At 41.1% G+C, this 17,709-nt stretch overlaps 1 protein-coding gene across 1 annotated transcript; it reads left to right on the top strand.

Moving 5' to 3' along the window:
* Positions 1–3,764: 3,764 nt before the first annotated feature.
* LOC142372623 (NACHT, LRR and PYD domains-containing protein 3-like) lies at positions 3,765–16,042 on the top strand. The gene is made up of 11 exons (XM_075455578.1): positions 3,765–3,839; positions 5,344–5,395; positions 5,568–5,849; positions 7,105–8,827; positions 8,919–9,092; positions 9,654–9,827; positions 13,139–13,318; positions 13,468–13,641; positions 13,801–13,974; positions 15,248–15,294; positions 15,424–16,042. Exons 2-11 carry the CDS (start codon positions 5,371–5,373, stop codon positions 15,984–15,986), a joined length of 3,516 nt encoding a protein of 1,171 aa, XP_075311693.1. The 5' UTR covers positions 3,765–3,839; positions 5,344–5,370; the 3' UTR covers positions 15,987–16,042.
* Positions 16,043–17,709: the final 1,667 nt, after the last annotated feature.

The raw sequence follows: 17,709 nt of genomic DNA on the forward strand, positions 1-17,709 counted from the left end.
AAAATACCCGGGTATGTGTAAGCGGCCGGGGGGGTTTCTTTCGTTTTTTGGGGGGTGGTCCCTTGCAGTAACCCATCGCCATAAACTAGCTACTTAAAGAACAAAGAAATTGTTTTATTTATACCAAAATCACAAATCTTCACTTTTACACTAAATTCTGCTATATTTTAAAATAAATTGTTTTAGTTATGCAAAGTCTTGACAAACAAAAAAACAGACAAATTAAATTAAGAAAAACAAACATAACCCTAAATGGGCCCCTTGAGCAGTGGTGGTTATTCTGTCCCTCTAGCCCCTTTCACACTGCCGAATAACCCGCATTTAATCCACGAATTTAGCGTGTCCGCTGTTGCGTTCACACTGCCGACCCGGGCTGCCACGTCAACTCGACTCGCCTTTCGACCCGCGTCGGACCCTAGTCTTTTTGCCGAGCCGAGTTTGGTGTGAACGCAATCGACGCGGGTCGGACGTGGGCGTGGCGTGACGTGAGGAGTTTAAAAGACAGAATGGACAGCTGATTCAGAACAACAGCGACAGGTGAGGACAAGTTTTACTCTGTTTTAGCCTACATCAAGTTCGAGACATTTTTGAAGATGGCCAACTGGGGAGACAAGGAGGTCCGCGAGCTCCTCAGCCCCCGACCAGAGGACGTTATTTACCGCCACATTTCGGGGACTATAGTGCTCTTGTATTCTCCGCATATGTTCTTCGGCGGCATCCCACGTTGTAACCATTCACACCCCGTAAAATAACATCTCCATGAACTGCATATACAATTGCAAAAACGAGTCCTCAAGGTGTATTTAACCCTACCTCCGACGCATGGCTTGTGCCTACGTCATTGTACACGCCCAGCATTTTATGTGTTTCGTGTGACGCTCTGCCACGAGGCAACGCCCCCTGAACTCGGCTTCAGGCGACACGGGTCACCAACACGCCAAGCGTTCACATTGCTCGACGCGGGTCGAAGGTGCAATTTGAACCCGCTAAGGTAGCGGGTCGCAGTGTGAAAGGGGCTTCTGTGTGTGTTTGTTTATGAGTGCTGTAAGTGTTTGTGGCAGATTTTGATGCTTGATGACTGATATTGGGGGCTCCCATTTAAAACACTGTGGCATAATGTCAGCCATTTTCACAGTCATGATGGGTGACAGAGTTCCATTCAGAGCCAACGTGTTCCTGGTCTTGGTTTTATTGAGCCCCAGGATTGTGATTGTGTATTGAGCTCCATTTCAGCTGCGGAGCGCCTGTAGTTGAGCGCCTGCCGAGAGATCACGGCACCGATCCTCCCGAGCAGGTCATCAAACTGGGTCCTGGTGAGCCTGAAATACAGCTGGAAGCGGCTGTCATCCAGATGCAAATCCTGGAGAAGGCGGTGATGTCACTGACCCAGACACGACTCCATTTCAGCTGCGGAGCGCCTGTCCATCTGTCTCCACGTCACTGTCGTCCAGAATCTCAACGCTGATAGGCTGTCTGACGCAAATATTTCGCCAAAGTTGGTAATATGAAAAATACAATGCATTATATAAAGCAAGAAATGACTGGATGACTGTACCAATGACTGGATACAAAGGCTGAACTTCTGAAATTGCAATACACAAAAAGGCCACCAGATTGAGACTGTTGTTTATCTCACTACAACCTACAAGTAACATCAAGGATTTGCTAATCAACATAGAGAATGACTCTCAATTCAAAATAAAATGTTAGGTATGGGAAATTATGCCAGGACTTGGAAAGAATAGGATTTTTTTTCATCCATTTAATTTAGAATACAAAATAAAAAGGGATGATACACATAACAATAGAAGTTCAACATTTATCTTTATAATGAGTCAATAATTACTTTGTACAAAATAAAATAAATAGAAAAAAGTAAAGTAAATACACAATTATATATTAAGAATATGAATATCAATAAAACAAACATTAAAATGCAAAAGGAATTGGTAACTTACATGCAGCATGCAGACCAATGAGAGCTTTCAAATGGACCCTGAGATAGACAGACACACACACACACACACACAAACAAACCAACAAGTGAGAGAGATGCTGATGTTTCTACTCTACAAAAACGTTCTAAGACAGTGACACAGTAAATGCGTGCTCAGATCTAATATGTTTTAATTCTAAATTACAGTGATTCTAATATAAGGTCTCATGTGCACTAAAGGTAGACTGCTTTACGTTTTCTTTGCAATGTACTTTGTGCGAGGACAGAGTTTAATTTAATCTGATCCACTACAAGTGTTTCAAATCAGCGTCAAGTGAGGAGTGAAAAAATACATTATGGGACCGTCCACCCCATCGCACCACAGACTGTGAAAAACAGTACACACACTTCGTAAGGCCGACGCACGACAGTCACACAAACAAAATAAAGAATAAAGAAACAACCTGGAGGCGACAGCGTGGTAGCTTGCCATGATGCACACCATTTGCACAGGCAACATTGCTAGGCTAGGTTACGTGACTGGCAGTGAGCAGCACCAAAATAATATCCGACGGTCTGACATTAATTCATATCTGAGTGACAAGGTTAGACAGCACTTTACTTCGGACCAGAAGATCAGAATTTCTCTCTCACACATAGATGTCTGATTTATAAACATTTTGCTGTTCATCAATTAATAGCTTAAGTTAACCAACTGCCCTTTTAGGTACATGGGGGGAGTTGACCTATCACATGGCCTGATAAGATACTTGAAGGTCTTGCACAAAACACAGAAGTAGACTTTCTTGTTCCACTTCATGGACATTGCTTTTGTGAATGCATCTTGCACAAAGAACATGGCGGAAGCAGAGGTGCCAGGGTTTTAACATTTACCCGAGGCCCGTTGAGTCTCTGATTCAGCTCTATGTTGTTTTCAGTTCTTACTTTCTGTTTTACATGACTTTATATATATATATAGGGATGTTGGACAAATGGGGGTAATGGGGAAATGTTTTGTTCTGAAGAATGCAATGCGTTCATGTCATAAAGGCATAAGAGTTTGAGAGAGTTTATTATAGGTAGTTATAGATATAATTAATCTTGCCCTGCATTTTAGCTGGTTGAAGGAACTTACTATATATATATATATATATATATTCCATTAACTTTGTGTGTGTTTGTGTTTGTCTCACTGAACTGTTCTTTCACAGCTCTAACTGGTGGAGGAAGAGGAAAAGATGAAATGTCTGGTTACGCTGAAAGTCCCTTCCAGTTGAAGGCAAGTTCTTCTTTTAGTCTAACCGTATCAATGATTAGATGCAATCTGTTAGTTTCCTTATCTAGGTTACTTCTTTTATTTTCATGAATCAGCCTTTTATGAAGACAGTTGGGTTCTGTTAAATGAACTTCTTTACTTAATGTATAAAGTGACTTGAGATTACTTTTTTATGATTGGTGCTATATGAACAAACTGTAGTCACTTAAACAGAGGAGGAAATTTTACGGAACCAACTATACATTTCATTTTTATCTGATGCCATAGTTCATACCAGTATTCAAAGCAAGTTCCCTTAAAAAAGGGAACTTTTTTAAGGGAACTTGCTTTGAATACTGTAATTTCTAAGTTCGTAATTACTAGTTAGTAATTACGTACTAGTTAGTAATTACTAACTGATACAAACTCCAAAGAGGCACCACTCAAGTCTACAGATAGATTTACAGTGAAGTATTTATTTCAGGTTTTAAAGGTATGCACTGCCAACGCTCAAAAATATTCCTGGGTGTGGTCATGACAAACATATATATTGAATGTTAACCAACTTGCTCTGCTGCCATTTGCTGCTCTTGGACCTCAACGGGAAGAAGTACAGTGGCATTTTATTGTTCCTGGGGACATTTGAAGGTATGTTTATATGTTGTTTAACACTGTGTAACTGAGCAGCTTCTTATTCAGCAAACTGAAATAACTAATATATAAGGTGGCTCCTTCAACCAGCTAAAATGTAGGGCAAGATTTGTTTGTGTCTCACAGAGTATGTCATTTAAGAAGGCGACAAATGAGTCACAAATATAATCAAATAATGCAATTTTAAAAGAATTATAGAGCTGGAACTGAAACAGAAAAGAAAGGAGACATGGGCCAGTGATCACTCAGAGTTTCATAAAAAAAAATTTTTAATAAAATGTCAGAAGGCTACATCTTTCTGTATTGTGTCAACATTCCAAAGTTCCTCCTCAACACTCATAAGCCATTCTGAATTCTAACTAAACATTTCTGTTTAATAAACATTGACTTTAATCCTAATCCGGCATATTGGACAGATAAACTGTTTTTCTTCAGGGTCTCTGCTTCATCACATCTAATTAGAGATAAAATAACAGATAAAGTAGGATTACCACTTTTATGTGATGAAAACTGATTCATGGTTTATTTTTACAAATTGTGGGTTAATGTGCTTTTGTTTACCTCGGGTTGTACTGGGAGCAACCTTTGGTTAGAGCCAATCTGGGAGAGAAACGGAAAACGTCTGTCTCCACTTTCTCTCTTTCACCTGCTCGAACAGGGAACGTTCCTGTTACACTGATCTTAGACACTGGGAGCCATAACACCATGTCTCAGTTTAAACTTTAGGAGGTTTGCATCAATATCTAAACAACTGTAAAAAAAAACTGTATTAACTGCATTCATTCTGTTGCAACGGAAATCAATGGCAAGTAAGTGTGTGACAGTTGAATTAGAATCTGAGCGCATCTGGTGGATGAATTGAGAATGGCAGGATGGAGGGAGGACTGCAAGTTGGTGCCATTTGCACGTCTTCCTCACAGCAAGGTTACTGGTTCAAAGTTCAGCTGGGGCCTTTTTATGTGGAGTTTGCATGTAATTCAAGGTAAACACAAGAAAAAAAATGGATCAGACTCCACTGAATAAGTGAATAATTCCCTATAATCCCTATATAGATCAGTGAAAAGTGCTGACCAACATGTCATTGGGGTCATCAGGTGGTATGGTTTGCATACTTTGTTTCTCTCCGGGTACTTCAGCTTCCTCGCACAGTCCAAAGACATAAATTAAGTTAATTTTTGATTTTAATTTGACTGTTCCATTGATTTTGAGCATCTCACTGTTGGTCCTGTGATGGACTGGTGACCTGTGATCTTAGGGCTGGAATTCAAAACTACTTTGATAGTGTTACAATATAATCATACTTAGGGCTGAATAACATCATTTTTACAATGCACTCATGCTGCCATGAAGGCCATTTTCACCCTTCCCATGCAGTGTCTTGCATGACCACTAGAAGTCACATATTCCATGAACATTCATATTTCATGTCGAACATAAAAAAAATTTTTGGCATCCATTTTATCAATTTCTTTTCTCTGCTCTTTTTTCTTTTATTTTCTAGAATGATTTCAACACAAGCTGACAGTGGATGACAGCTTTAAACTCTCAATCAGGTTTGAGCCAATTTGTGAGCTCCCTTGTATGGAAAAAAAAGTGTAAAGGCTGTGTACATGTATCAAATATGATACATGTCTATATGTTATGAGTGTCCTTAAGTGTTTTGCATGAAAATAGTATGGTATTTTGTTGGTAACTTTAACTGTATAACTTTATTTTCTCATGCAGAAGAAAAGATGGCAGAGTGTTTGGACTTGTTGGGAATATTGGAAGATTTAGCAGAGGAGGAGTTTCAGAAGTTCCAGTGGCTCCTGCAGCAGAATGTGTACTTGAAAGAGTTTCCAGCGATCCCAAGATGCAAACTGGAGAATGCAGACAGGATGAACACAGTGTCAGAACTCATAGAAACGTACAGCAAAAATGCAGTGGAAGTGACCATTAATGTTTTGAAGTTGATGAATAAGAATGATTTGGTGCAGCGTTTGTTGAATATGAACCCAGCATCAAAAGGTAAGCTATGGAAATACATATAGAAAAATAATGGAAGTACTGAATTTGCTACAGTTAATGTATGAACTATACTTGTCAAGGCAAAAATATACCAGCTGCTATGTGATTGGCTGCTCTTACTGTCCTATGCATTAAGCCATCCATCTACCATGTAAAACAATATTTGTAGGTCCTACCCCGTCTCAAACTGGCAATCTGGCAATTCTGGAAAATGCCTCTGGAAATCTGGGGGACATATGAGGGGAAATATATCAGATTTCAGGGGTGAATAAACAAATTAAGGCAGGTAGTAGTTTTAGATTGTTCAAAGAAAGAAAATAAACACATCTCAAAGTGCTGCAAAGAGCTTTAAGAATTGTTTTCAAATTCAACAAATTGATGCCATTGCCAGTACAAACATTAAGTTTATTCTAATTGCCGAGATAATGTCTATAGTTCACAAGTCCTAAACAAGGAGGTGGACAAAAGAACCTGAATGTAGGTTAACTGCAATGGAGAGCAGTATGACGTCCTTGCAGGTGAAGTGTCGCCTTCTCTTATCTATCCATTGCCGTGCTATTGGGAAAAGGTCCGTGGTTCACTCTTTTACTTGGGTAAATCCCAGTTGCATCTACATGACTTCTAACTATAAAGTGTCTAATATTGTCAGAAATTAGGTGATTCAGAGTGAGTTGTAAGATAACTGCTCTACTGAGTCGGCAGTAAATTGGGAAAAAATAAGTTTGTTCTGGAAAAACATTTCCTTCACCAAAATATGAGAATATCTTCTCCAAATGACTTAGTTGACGTTATTATGAAGTTAACACTACATGTCCTTCAGTTCCCAGCAATATATGTTTTGAGTATAAAGTAGAACGCACACACACACACACACACACACACACACACGCATGCACACTCATGCACACATAGATGAGTACATACTGTACATACATACATACTAGGATGAATACATACATACACAAATTAGTACTTACATACATAAAATTACTAATGCTTATGAGTACTGTCACTAGTATATGAGTACATACGTACATGTATAAGTACATCCTGTACATAAATATGTATATACATACATACATACATACATAGATGAGTACAAAATTACATCCATAAAACATACAACATGCTTACATACATACATAGATGAGTGCATACATACATACCACGATACCTTAATTTGTACATGAAATGTTTGTTTGTTTTAATCCAGTGGCATACTCTTCTTATTGTGATCTTTTGTTTATCCTTTCAGAAACTCTTGCTATCTGCCAGGATAAACTGAAATCCAGCCTGAAAAAAAGGTTTCAAAATTTGTTTGAGGGACCCACTAAGTCCATGAAGCAAGTTCTGATGAATGAGTCCTACATTGAACCTGATATAATAGTGGAAAAGTCACCTCAATGTGCTGCATCTCACAAAAGTACAGAAGAACTCTTCAAAACCATATTCAGTGAACCTGTATTGAGAATAACAATGACAAGCGGTGTGTCTGGTATTGGGAAAACAGTAATGACACAAAAATTAGCTCTGGATTGGTCTGAAGACAAAGTTGCAAACAATGTAGTATTTCTGTTTCCATTCACTTTCCGAGAACTGAATCTTCTGAAGGGCAGAGAATTCAGCTGGGTGGAACTTCTTCATCACTTCTTTGCTGATATCAAAGAAGCTGAAAACTGCACCTTAGATAAACTCCAGATTATGTTTATCCTTGATGGTCTTAACGAGTGCCGACTCCCTTTAGACTTCCACAACAATGAGATCTTGACTGATGCAACTGATTCAGCGTCAGTGGATGTTTTGCTCACAAACCTCATCATGGGGAAACTGTTTCCTGCTTCTCGCATCTGGATAACCACAACATCAGAGGCAGCCCATCGAATCCCTCCAGGGTACATTGACATGGTGACAGAAGTGAGAGGCTTCACTGATCCACAGAAGGAGGAGTTCTTCACGAGGAGACTCCACAACAAAAAGCTGGCCAGAAAAATGATCTCTCATATTAGCGCATCACGGAGCCTCCACACAATGTGCCACGTTCCAGTTGTCTGTCGGCTCACTGCTACAGTTCTGGAGGACATGTTGAAAACAAGCGAAAGAGGAGAGCTGCCCAAAACTCTGACTGAGATGTATTTGCGCTTCCTTGTGGTTCAGTCTAAATTGGCGATTGAGGAGGGTGAGACAACTCTCTGGAACACAGAGAAGAGTATTCTATCGCTAGGAAAACTTGCTTTTGAGCAGCTAAAGAAAGGAAACATGATATTCTGTGAAACAGATCTTAAAGAGTGCGGCATAACTATCAGAGCAGCTTCGCTGTTCTCAGATGTGTTCTCAAACATCTTTAAAGTAGAGTTTGGGCCGAACCAGAAGAAACTTTTCAGTTTTGCTCATTTGAGCATTCAGGAATTTCTGGCAGCTGTTCATGTCAACGTGTCATCCATCAGCTCTGGTGTCGACCTCTTTTCTGAGGAACAATCAGCCTGTCAAAGAGCTGCAGTCACTCCAGACCACTCTTCAGTAAAACCAATGTACCAGACTGCTACAGACGAGGCTTTACAGAGCCCAACTGGACAGCTGGACTTGTTTATCCGCTTCCTCCTTGGTTTATCATTGCAGACTAATCAAGTACATCTTCAAAGCTTATTGAAACTATCAGGTAATAGCTTACAGTGCAGTCAAGAGACAATACAATACATCAAAGAAAAGATCAGGGAGAACCCCTCTCCAGAGCGATGCTTCAACCTATTCCACTGTTTGAATGAACTTCAGGATCATTCTCTTGTGGACGAGATGCAAATGTACCTGAGTTCAGTAAGTCTGTCCTCAAAAGACCTGTCCCCTTCTCAGTGGTCAGCGCTAGTCTTAGTCTTACTGTCATCAAACAATGAGCTGGATGTGTTTAACATGAAGAAATTCTCTATTTCGGAGGAGAAACTTCATCTGTTGCTGCCACTCGTCCGAGCCTCCAGTCTATCTGTGTGAGTACACAACTTACTGTGCGTATTACATATTGTAAATATTATACTTTTAGGTTATTGTTCTTTTTTCTTTCTCCCCCTCCACTATCAGTGTTTGTGGCTGTAAGCTGTCTGAGACAAGCTGCAAAGATCTGGCATCAGTTTTCAGCTCGCAACGCTCTAATCTGAGAGAGCTGGACTTGAGTTACAACTGTCTTGAGAAGGCAGAAATCCAGGATCTCGTAGATGGCTTGAAGAATCCAGACTGTAGATTGAAAACTCTCAGGTCTGTTTGCCACATTTAATGATTCTTCAATGTGACTTTGTCACAGTTAAATACCTTTCAGTTCATTTTGTGAATGTGAGTTATCTAAAGATGTTGAGAAGTGAATTCTATCACTTCTTAGAGCATTGTCAGTGTTATAATTATAATGATTTAATGGAGAATACGATGAAAAGAGATCATTTTAAAAAAGGGTTTTAGGAGGAATATTTACAGAGCAATGTTCCATTAGACAGTCCATTTATCTTTTTGCATCAACTTTTCTTCTTCTTCAGGCTGTGTGGCTGTGAACCAGAGAGAGTTGAGCTGAGACTTTCGCATGTGAGAGCTCTGTCCTCACTCCTCAGCTGCGGGTTTACCAGTCTTAGAGAGTTGGATCTTTCCAACAATACGCTGTGTAACGAAGTCATAAAACCGCTTTCTGTGGCATTGGGGACTCCACAAAGTAAACTTGAAACTCTCAGGTAATCATGTTTACATCCCATAAGACCAACACATAAATTGTGATATAGAAAGCAATTCATGGCAAAACTGATGTTTGCTTGTCTTTCTTGCTCTTTTCAGATTGATTTTCTGTGGGCTGACATGGTTCTGCTGTGATGATGTGGCCTTCTTCCTCAGCTCCCAGAACTCCAGTGTGAGACACTTGGACCTGAGTATGAACACCTTGCAGGATTCAGGAGTGCTGGTTTTCAGCAGCGGTCTTGAGAGTCCAAACTGTCAGCTGGAAACACTCAGGTTAGGTGGCCTTTCTTACTTTTTCAGTTTCCTGAACAGCATCTGGAGGGAATGATGTTTTTGGTGTGGGAATACACTTAAATGTCTTTGCACCCCCATACTGAAAAGAGTGTTCCAAAATAAACTGGGGCTTGTCTGGGATCTTCTGATTTTTTTTCTTGTGGAGACTGCTCTAGTTAAATTGATTTGGCTGTTTTTTTTGTTTTTTTTTTCTTCATTTTTTGTAGGGTGTATGTGTAAATTGAGATTTTTGGTTGATCTTGTTGGATGGTTATTCTCTTTAGGTATTTCAGAAGTTTGGTAAAAGAAGAACAAAGATCCACTGACAGTGCATGAAAGTGTTCAACCTTAATTCAAATGATGAACCCTGAAGTTCCTTTTAGACCTTTGAAAGAGAATGTTATGATTTATTTTCCTTTTTAATCAGACCTTTGAATTCATTATTTATCTAAATACACATAGACAGTAGGCAACATAAATGTTAAAAGATCATTTGCCTTAGCAAGTCATATTTCTAACCTCAGGCACAGGACATCCAAGCGTGAAAGCAAATTGTCAGCCAATGTAAAATGATAATGATAATAATCTAATCTAAAAAGATATGTCCTTGGTAAAAACTTTTTCTTTCTGGCTGAAACAAAAATTCTCAGGTTGTTATACGTTGAAACATTATCTTGCTCTGCTGAAGTAGTATATACATCCACAAAAGTCAACTCTTGGATGCCGACAGGATGGTGATGAAGCAACACAAATGTAAGACTTTTAGTCTGGATTTGATTCCTGAGTGGAATCTTCAGAGTTACTTGTTTGTATAGGTTCAGGTTTAAGTTTATACTTCTTTTCCGGTCTGTCTTTGGTTAGGTTTAGGTACCTATCCAAAAACTTTGTTACTGTTGACTTGATATTAACGGGAAAATGCCAATAGATCATTTCTGCTCTTTACTGAATAAATGAGTCTTGAGTCATCTTGAAAATGTAACAAAAGGTGAAAAATTAAAACAGTTGAAATACTAATTTGAAACTTTTTGTTTTCAATTCAATTCAAAACTACTTTATTTATCCCAGAGGGAAATTAAATGTTGATGTAACTCAATTAAATCAAGGAGTTATTATAGATGCTGACGGCTGTGGGCAGGAAAGATTTCCTGTAGCGGTCCGTTTTGCATCCAAACTGAAGAAGCCTTTGACTGAAGAGACTCTGTTTTCCGATAACAGTCTCATGGAGAGGATGTTCAGGGTTGTCCATAATTCTCTTGATTTTATGCAAAATCCTTCTTTGCATTATTGTCTCCAGAGGTTCCACAGTCGTCCCCAGAACAGAACCAGCCTTCCTTATCAGGTTGTTGAGTCTTTTTAGGTCCCTGGTTCTGATGCTGCTGCCCCAACAGATGACGCAAGAGGACAACAGACTTGTAGAAGATCTGCAACATCTTGCTGCAAACCTTGAAGGACCTTAGCTTCCTCAAGAAGTACAGTCTGCTCTGTCCTTTCTTGTAGATGGCTTCACTGTTGCGTCTCCAGTCCAGTCTGTTGTCCAGATGAACACCAAGGTATTTATATTCCTCAACCACCTCCACTTCTTCTCCCATGATGGAAATGGGGTTTGATCTGACCCTGTTTCTCCTGAAATCTACAATCATCTCCTTTGTTTTGTTAACATTCAAGATGAGATGATTGTTCCCACACCATGCCACAAAGCGGTCCACCAGCTCTCTGTACTCAGCTTCTTGTCCATCTCTGATACACCCGACAACTGCAGAGTCATCTGAATATTTCTGTAGATGACAGGAGTCTGACTTGTACTGGAGGTCTGAAGTGTACAGAGTGAAAAGGAATGGTGAGAGTACAGTCCCCTGTGGTGCTCCTGTGCTGCTGATCACCTGGTTAGACACACAATTCTTCAGTCTGACCAGCTGTGGTCTGTTTGTCAGGTAGTCATTAATCCAGGTGATTGTTGAGGCCTCCACCTGAGTCTTCTGGAGTTTCAGACGAAGCAGATCAGGCTGGATTGTGTTAAATGCACTGGAGAAATCAAAGAACATGATCCTCACAGTGCTGCCTGCTTTGTCCAGATGACAGTGGGTTTGTTGAAGCAGGTGTATGATAGCGTCTTCAACTCCAACTCCATGGCGATAAGCAAACTGCAGGGGGTCCTGATTTGTGCTGGTTTGATTACACAGGTGGGTCAACAGGAGTCTCTCCAGGACCTTCATGATGTGGGATGTCAGGGCAACAGGTCTGTAGTCATTGATGACTGAAGGATGAGTTTTCTTTGGTACCGGAACCAGACAGGATGTCTTCCACAACAGTGGTACCTTCTCTTGGGTCAAGCTAAGGTTGAAAAGGTGTTGCAGAATCCCACAGAGCTGCTCTGCACAGGCCTTCAGGACTCGGGGGCTGACACCATCTGGACCTGCAGCCTTGTTCCGGTTCAGTCTCTCCAACTGCCTCTTCACCTGACTTCTAGAAACAGAAAAGTGGGAGGGGGAGGCAAAGGGGACAGCAGCATCTCCTGATTGGGTTGAAGACAAACTAGTGGAAGCAGAAGAATCCATGACTGAGGTGGAGGTGGAGATGTTACAGGAAAGCTGTGGGTCAGAGGAGGGTGGGATGTCTCTTTGGCTGGGAACAGGAGGGGAGGATGGTGAGCTTGTTCCTGAACTGAACCTGTTGAAGAATGTGTTCAGCTCATTTGCTCTGTCCAGACTTCCATCCATCTGATCCTCCCTCTGCTTGAGGCCTGTGATCTTCTTCATTCCTGACCACACATCTCTGATATTGTTCCTCTGCAGTTTACTCTCAAGCTTCTTTCTATACACCTCCTTGCTCTCTCTGATCTTGACTTTGAGCTGCTTCTGTATACTCCTCAGTAACTCCCTGTCTCGTTCCCTAAAGGCTCTTTTTTTCTTGTTCAATAGTTCCTTTAGCTCACTGGTGATCCAGGGTTTTTTATTAGGGAAGCATCTCACTGTTCTGGTGGGGATGGTGTTGTCCACACAGAAGTTTATATAGTCAGTCACACACTCAGTCATGGCATTAATGTCCTCTCCATGTGGCTTACAAAGAGAAATCCAATCGGTTGCATCAAAACAACCCTGTAAGGCTTCTTCAGCTTCATGTGACCACTTTCTAACAGTCCTTTTTGTGACAGGTAGTCTCTGGACAAGGGGTTTATATGCTGAACAGAGAAAAACAAGGTTGTGATCTGATTTACCCAGGGGAGGGCTTGATTTGGAAATGTATGAATCCTTGACATTTGTGTAAAACAAATCCAACCTTTTATGAACCTTTTATGAACCTTTTGTCCTCAGGCTGAGTTTTTGTAACCTGGAAGAAAAGAGCTGTCAATTTCTGGCCTCAGTTCTGGCCTCTCAGACCTCCCCCTCCAGACTGAAAGAGCTGAACCTGAGCAACAACAACCTGCAGGATTCTGGAGTCATGCTTCTTTCTGCTGGACTTGAGAGTCTACACTGTAACCTGAACACACTTGGGTGACTTACCTTTAAAATTGAAAAAATCAAGTATTAATAGATTTATCTAAAGATTTATTTTTGTTAAGAATCTAAAAATAAAGTATAAGCGACTTATAGTACATGACTATTGTACAGGCTCTCAATCAATTTCACTTGCTTTTCTCCAGGTTGAGTAACTGTAAGCTGTCACAGAGAAGCTGTAAACCTCTGGCCTCAGTGCTCAGCTCCAAGACATCTCGTCTGAAAGAGTTGGATTTAAGTGACAATGACCTGTGGGACTCAGGAGTGAAGCAACTCTCTGTTGGACTTGAAAGTCCACAATGTTTTCTGGAAACTCTCAGGTCAGAATGGATGCCACTTCAAGTTCAGCTTTAGGCTCCTACACTGTGTGTGAGCTCATGACTGCTTGTACTGTTTTATGATTTATTTTCTCTGTTCTAGAGACATAACACAACAGTAATTAACTAACCGTCTAAATGAATGTGCATTGATATCAACAGTCTGTCAGGCTGCCTGGTCACAGAAGAGGGCTGTTCTTCTCTGGCTGTGGCTCTGAGCTCCAACCCCTCCCATCTCAAAGAGCTGGACCTGAGCTACAACCATCCAGGAGACACTGGAGTGATGTTACTCTCTACTCTACTGGATGAACCCCAGTACAGGCTGGAAACTCTAAAGTATGGGCCACAGAGTAAAATAAGATATCAAGGTCAACACAGGTTCTCTGACTATATCTATAGCCCCTTTCACACTGCGACCCGCTACCTTAGCGGGTCCAAATTGCACCTTCGACCCGCGTCGAGCAATGTGAAAGCTTGGCGTATTAGGTGACCCGTGTCGCCTGAAGCCGAGTTCAGGGGGCGTTGCCTAGTGGCAGAGCGTCACACGAAACACATAAAATGCTGGGCGTGTACAATGACGTAGGCACAAGCCATGCGTCGGAGCCAGGGTTAAATACACCTTGAGGACTCGTTATTTTACGGGGTGTGGATGGTTACAACGTGGGATGCCGCCGAAGAACATATGCGGAGAATACAAGAGCACTATAGTCCCCGAAATGTGGCGGTAAATAACGTCCTCTGCTCGGAGGCTGAGGAGCTCGCGGACCTCCTTGTCTCCCCAGTTGGCCATCTTCAAAAATGTCTCGAACTTGATGTAGGCTAAAACAGAGTAAAACTTGTCCTCACCTGTCGCTGTTGTTCTGAATCAGCTGTCCATTCTGTCTTTTAAACTCCTCACGTCACGCCACGCCCACGTCCGACCCGCGTCAATTGCGTTCACACCAAACTCGGCTCGGCAAAAAGACTAGGGTCCGACGCGGGTCGAAAGGCGAGTCGAGTTGACGCGGCAGCCCGGGTCGGCAGTGTGAACGCAACAGCGGACACGCTAAATTCGCGGATTAAACGCGGGTTATTCCTCAGTGTGAAAGGGGCTACTGTGGACATTCATGTAAAAGAGGTGGTATTGGCATGTTGATAGGTACATTTCAATACCACCAAAGATAATGAACATTTAAAGATATATTAAAAAGCATTTTAGCGAGGACAGTGTGGTGATGATGTCAAAAGAACAAAAATACAGCAAGAAAATATTTTTGTTGAATGATTTTATATTCATTGTAAAAAAAAATTAACTTTGCTTTATATAAGTCTCTCTGTGAGATAAACAGAACAATCCTCTTAAGTCTCATGTCAGTTCTAATTAGAGAAAGCTAAAAAGTTTAGTGGAAAGAGAAGAAACCCCTTCACTATCCAGGCACTAATATCTTCTCTTTTTTCCAAGAAAAAACAACTGGTCAGTAGACTGCGCACTTACACCACAACACCACAGATCCTTCTTAGCAGTTCAGGCCTGTACTTTCTAAAGATTTATTGTATTATATGAATTGTTTATCTGCAACCCAGGACCAAAGTAAATTATACCCTTGCCTGATGTTCTTTATTATTTCAGAGTGGACAATGGTGGAGTGGAGAGGTTAAAATGTGGTCTGTTAAAGTGTAAGTATATTTATTGTTGTTGTTTTTAACTCAAAAAAAAAAAAAAAAAACTAGTTAATGCACCATTGTACCACTGTATTTTGTTTTGTTATAATTTTTATTTTTTGTGTGTTTTGTTCTCTCCAACAGATGCATGTGAACTCACTCTGGACCCAAACACAGCACACAGACAACTTCATCTGTCTGAGGACAACAAAAATGTCACATACAAATCCGAGAAACAACCTTATCAGTATAACCCAGAGAGATTTGATTCCGTCACACAAGTACTCTGTAGAAATGGACTCACTGGTCGTTGCTACTGGGAAATTGAGTTTATTGGGGAGTTAGAAATTGCAGTAGCATATAAAGGAATCAGCAGGAGAGGTGGTGACTGTTACTTTGGCACCAATGACAAGTCCTGGAGATACGATCATGAACAGAATGTTGTTTTTCATAACAACCTAAACACACATTTTGTTTTTTCTCCCCCACGCGCAGGTAGAGTAGCAGTGTATCTGGACTGGCCTGCTGGCACACTGTCCTTCTACAGTGTCTGCGATGGCAGACTGACTCATCTCTGCACCAGTTACTCCAGATTCACTGAACCACTCTACCCTGGCTTTAGGCTTTATGGTGGGAGTGTAACGATATCAGTGCCTGAGTCCACAGTGGCCCTGTGTTCAGCTGATGGGGACGAAAATTCTGACTGACCTTTTGTGGGGCTTTAAGGGGGGTTACCGTAGCAGAGATGCATGCCACTTTGTCTCTTGATATTTGAATACTTGAAATGAGCATGTCAGGCTAATAGGTGATGACAACGTCTACATAAGTGTTGCATCAAAATACAAGAAAAGAGCATTTTTAGCATGCCTCGCAAGCTGATTCTCCTTTGGTGAAAACTTTAGAACCGAAACAGTAGTTCATGCAATGTCAAAACCGAAACACAAATGTGATTTGTTTGTGTAGACCGACAATGGAGGAGAGTTGTTGCTCAGTGTAAAGTTACAGCAACAGTTGGCATGCGTGATGTAGGCTGAGATGCCCTAAACCTAACTTTGTCATGTACATACAGATAAACTGAAAGTAGAGATTTATATATATATATATATTAGTGGTGGGCCGTTATCGGCGTTAACGTGCTGCGATAATTTGAGAGTCTTATCGGGCGATATAAAAAATATCGCCGTTAATCTATTCTCAAAGTTGGGTTGGGAACTGGGTCAAAATAGGTAGCCTAAGCAAACTGTGATGACTTTTACCTTGATATTTTAGCTCGGGTGTAGGCCGATGTACTTTGTCTGCTGTTAGGTGTGATTAAAACAGAAGAACGCCACTTTGCAGAAGCCTGTGCTAGGCAGTTTATGGAGGTCGCTAATCTGTGGGGGATAGTTGACAAAATCTGCTCTGTTGGAACAGACAGCGCTCCTAATATGGTGGCCGCAGGGAGGATACTGCGCGTGTGGCGCAACAGAGACGCACTGCACACAACGCTATCTCAACAGCAGCACCACCTGGCCCTCCCAACAAGTGCTGAATATGAGAAGTTGGCGAAGCTAGAGAAACTGCTGGAGCCATGCATGTGAATAAGCTGGTCTGCCCTAATGCTACGTGTTCACCAAGAGCGACCTCGCTGGAGAAGCTTCGCTTGAGAATTTGCTTTGGTAGCTTTGGTAGCTCGTGACGTCACATTTAGAATGTTCAAAGGCCCCGCGGCTGTGCAGCACCCCCGCGGAAAAAAACATGAGGAAAGTGAGGGCAGGGACACGAATAAACGTTTTGTTATTTATAATTTGTTATACAAGATATACATCACGTTACAAATTATGTAAAACTACATTAGGTACACCCAGGGCTCTCAAGTTTTCAAGTTTGCTTGGAGTGAGATTCAGGCGGGGCAGGGGCCGGGTGCGCAGGGGGGTGGTTTCTTTCGTTTTTTTTTTTTTTGGGGGGGGGGGGCTGGTCCCTTGCAGTATTCCATCGCCATAAACTAGCTAAAGAACAATTGTTTTATTTATACCAAAATCACAAATCTTCACTTTTACACTAAATTCTGCTATATTTTAAAATAAATTGTTTTAGGTATGCAAAGTCTTAACAAACAAAATTTTTTTATGAGTGTTGTAAGTGTTTGTGGCAGATTTTGATGCTTGATGACTGATATTTGGGGCTCCCATTTAAAGCACTGTGGCTCAATGTCAGCCATTTTCACAGTCATGATGGATGACAGACTTCCATTCAGAAACAAAGTGTTCCTGGTCTTGGTTTTATTGAGCCCCACCATGGAAAAAACCTTCTCTGCATCAGCATTTCAGTGTGGCAGAACTAATACCAGTTTGGCAATTGTAGATAGCCTTATTGGGAATCTGTTCATACCAGTCACCTATGAAAAAAATTAACCACGGAAGCCTAATTGCACTCCTACATATTTTTCAT

The sequence above is a fragment of the Odontesthes bonariensis genome, chromosome 22, assembly GCF_027942865.1.
Source record: "Odontesthes bonariensis isolate fOdoBon6 chromosome 22, fOdoBon6.hap1, whole genome shotgun sequence".
Classification (NCBI taxonomy): Eukaryota; Metazoa; Chordata; class Actinopteri; order Atheriniformes; family Atherinopsidae; genus Odontesthes; species Odontesthes bonariensis.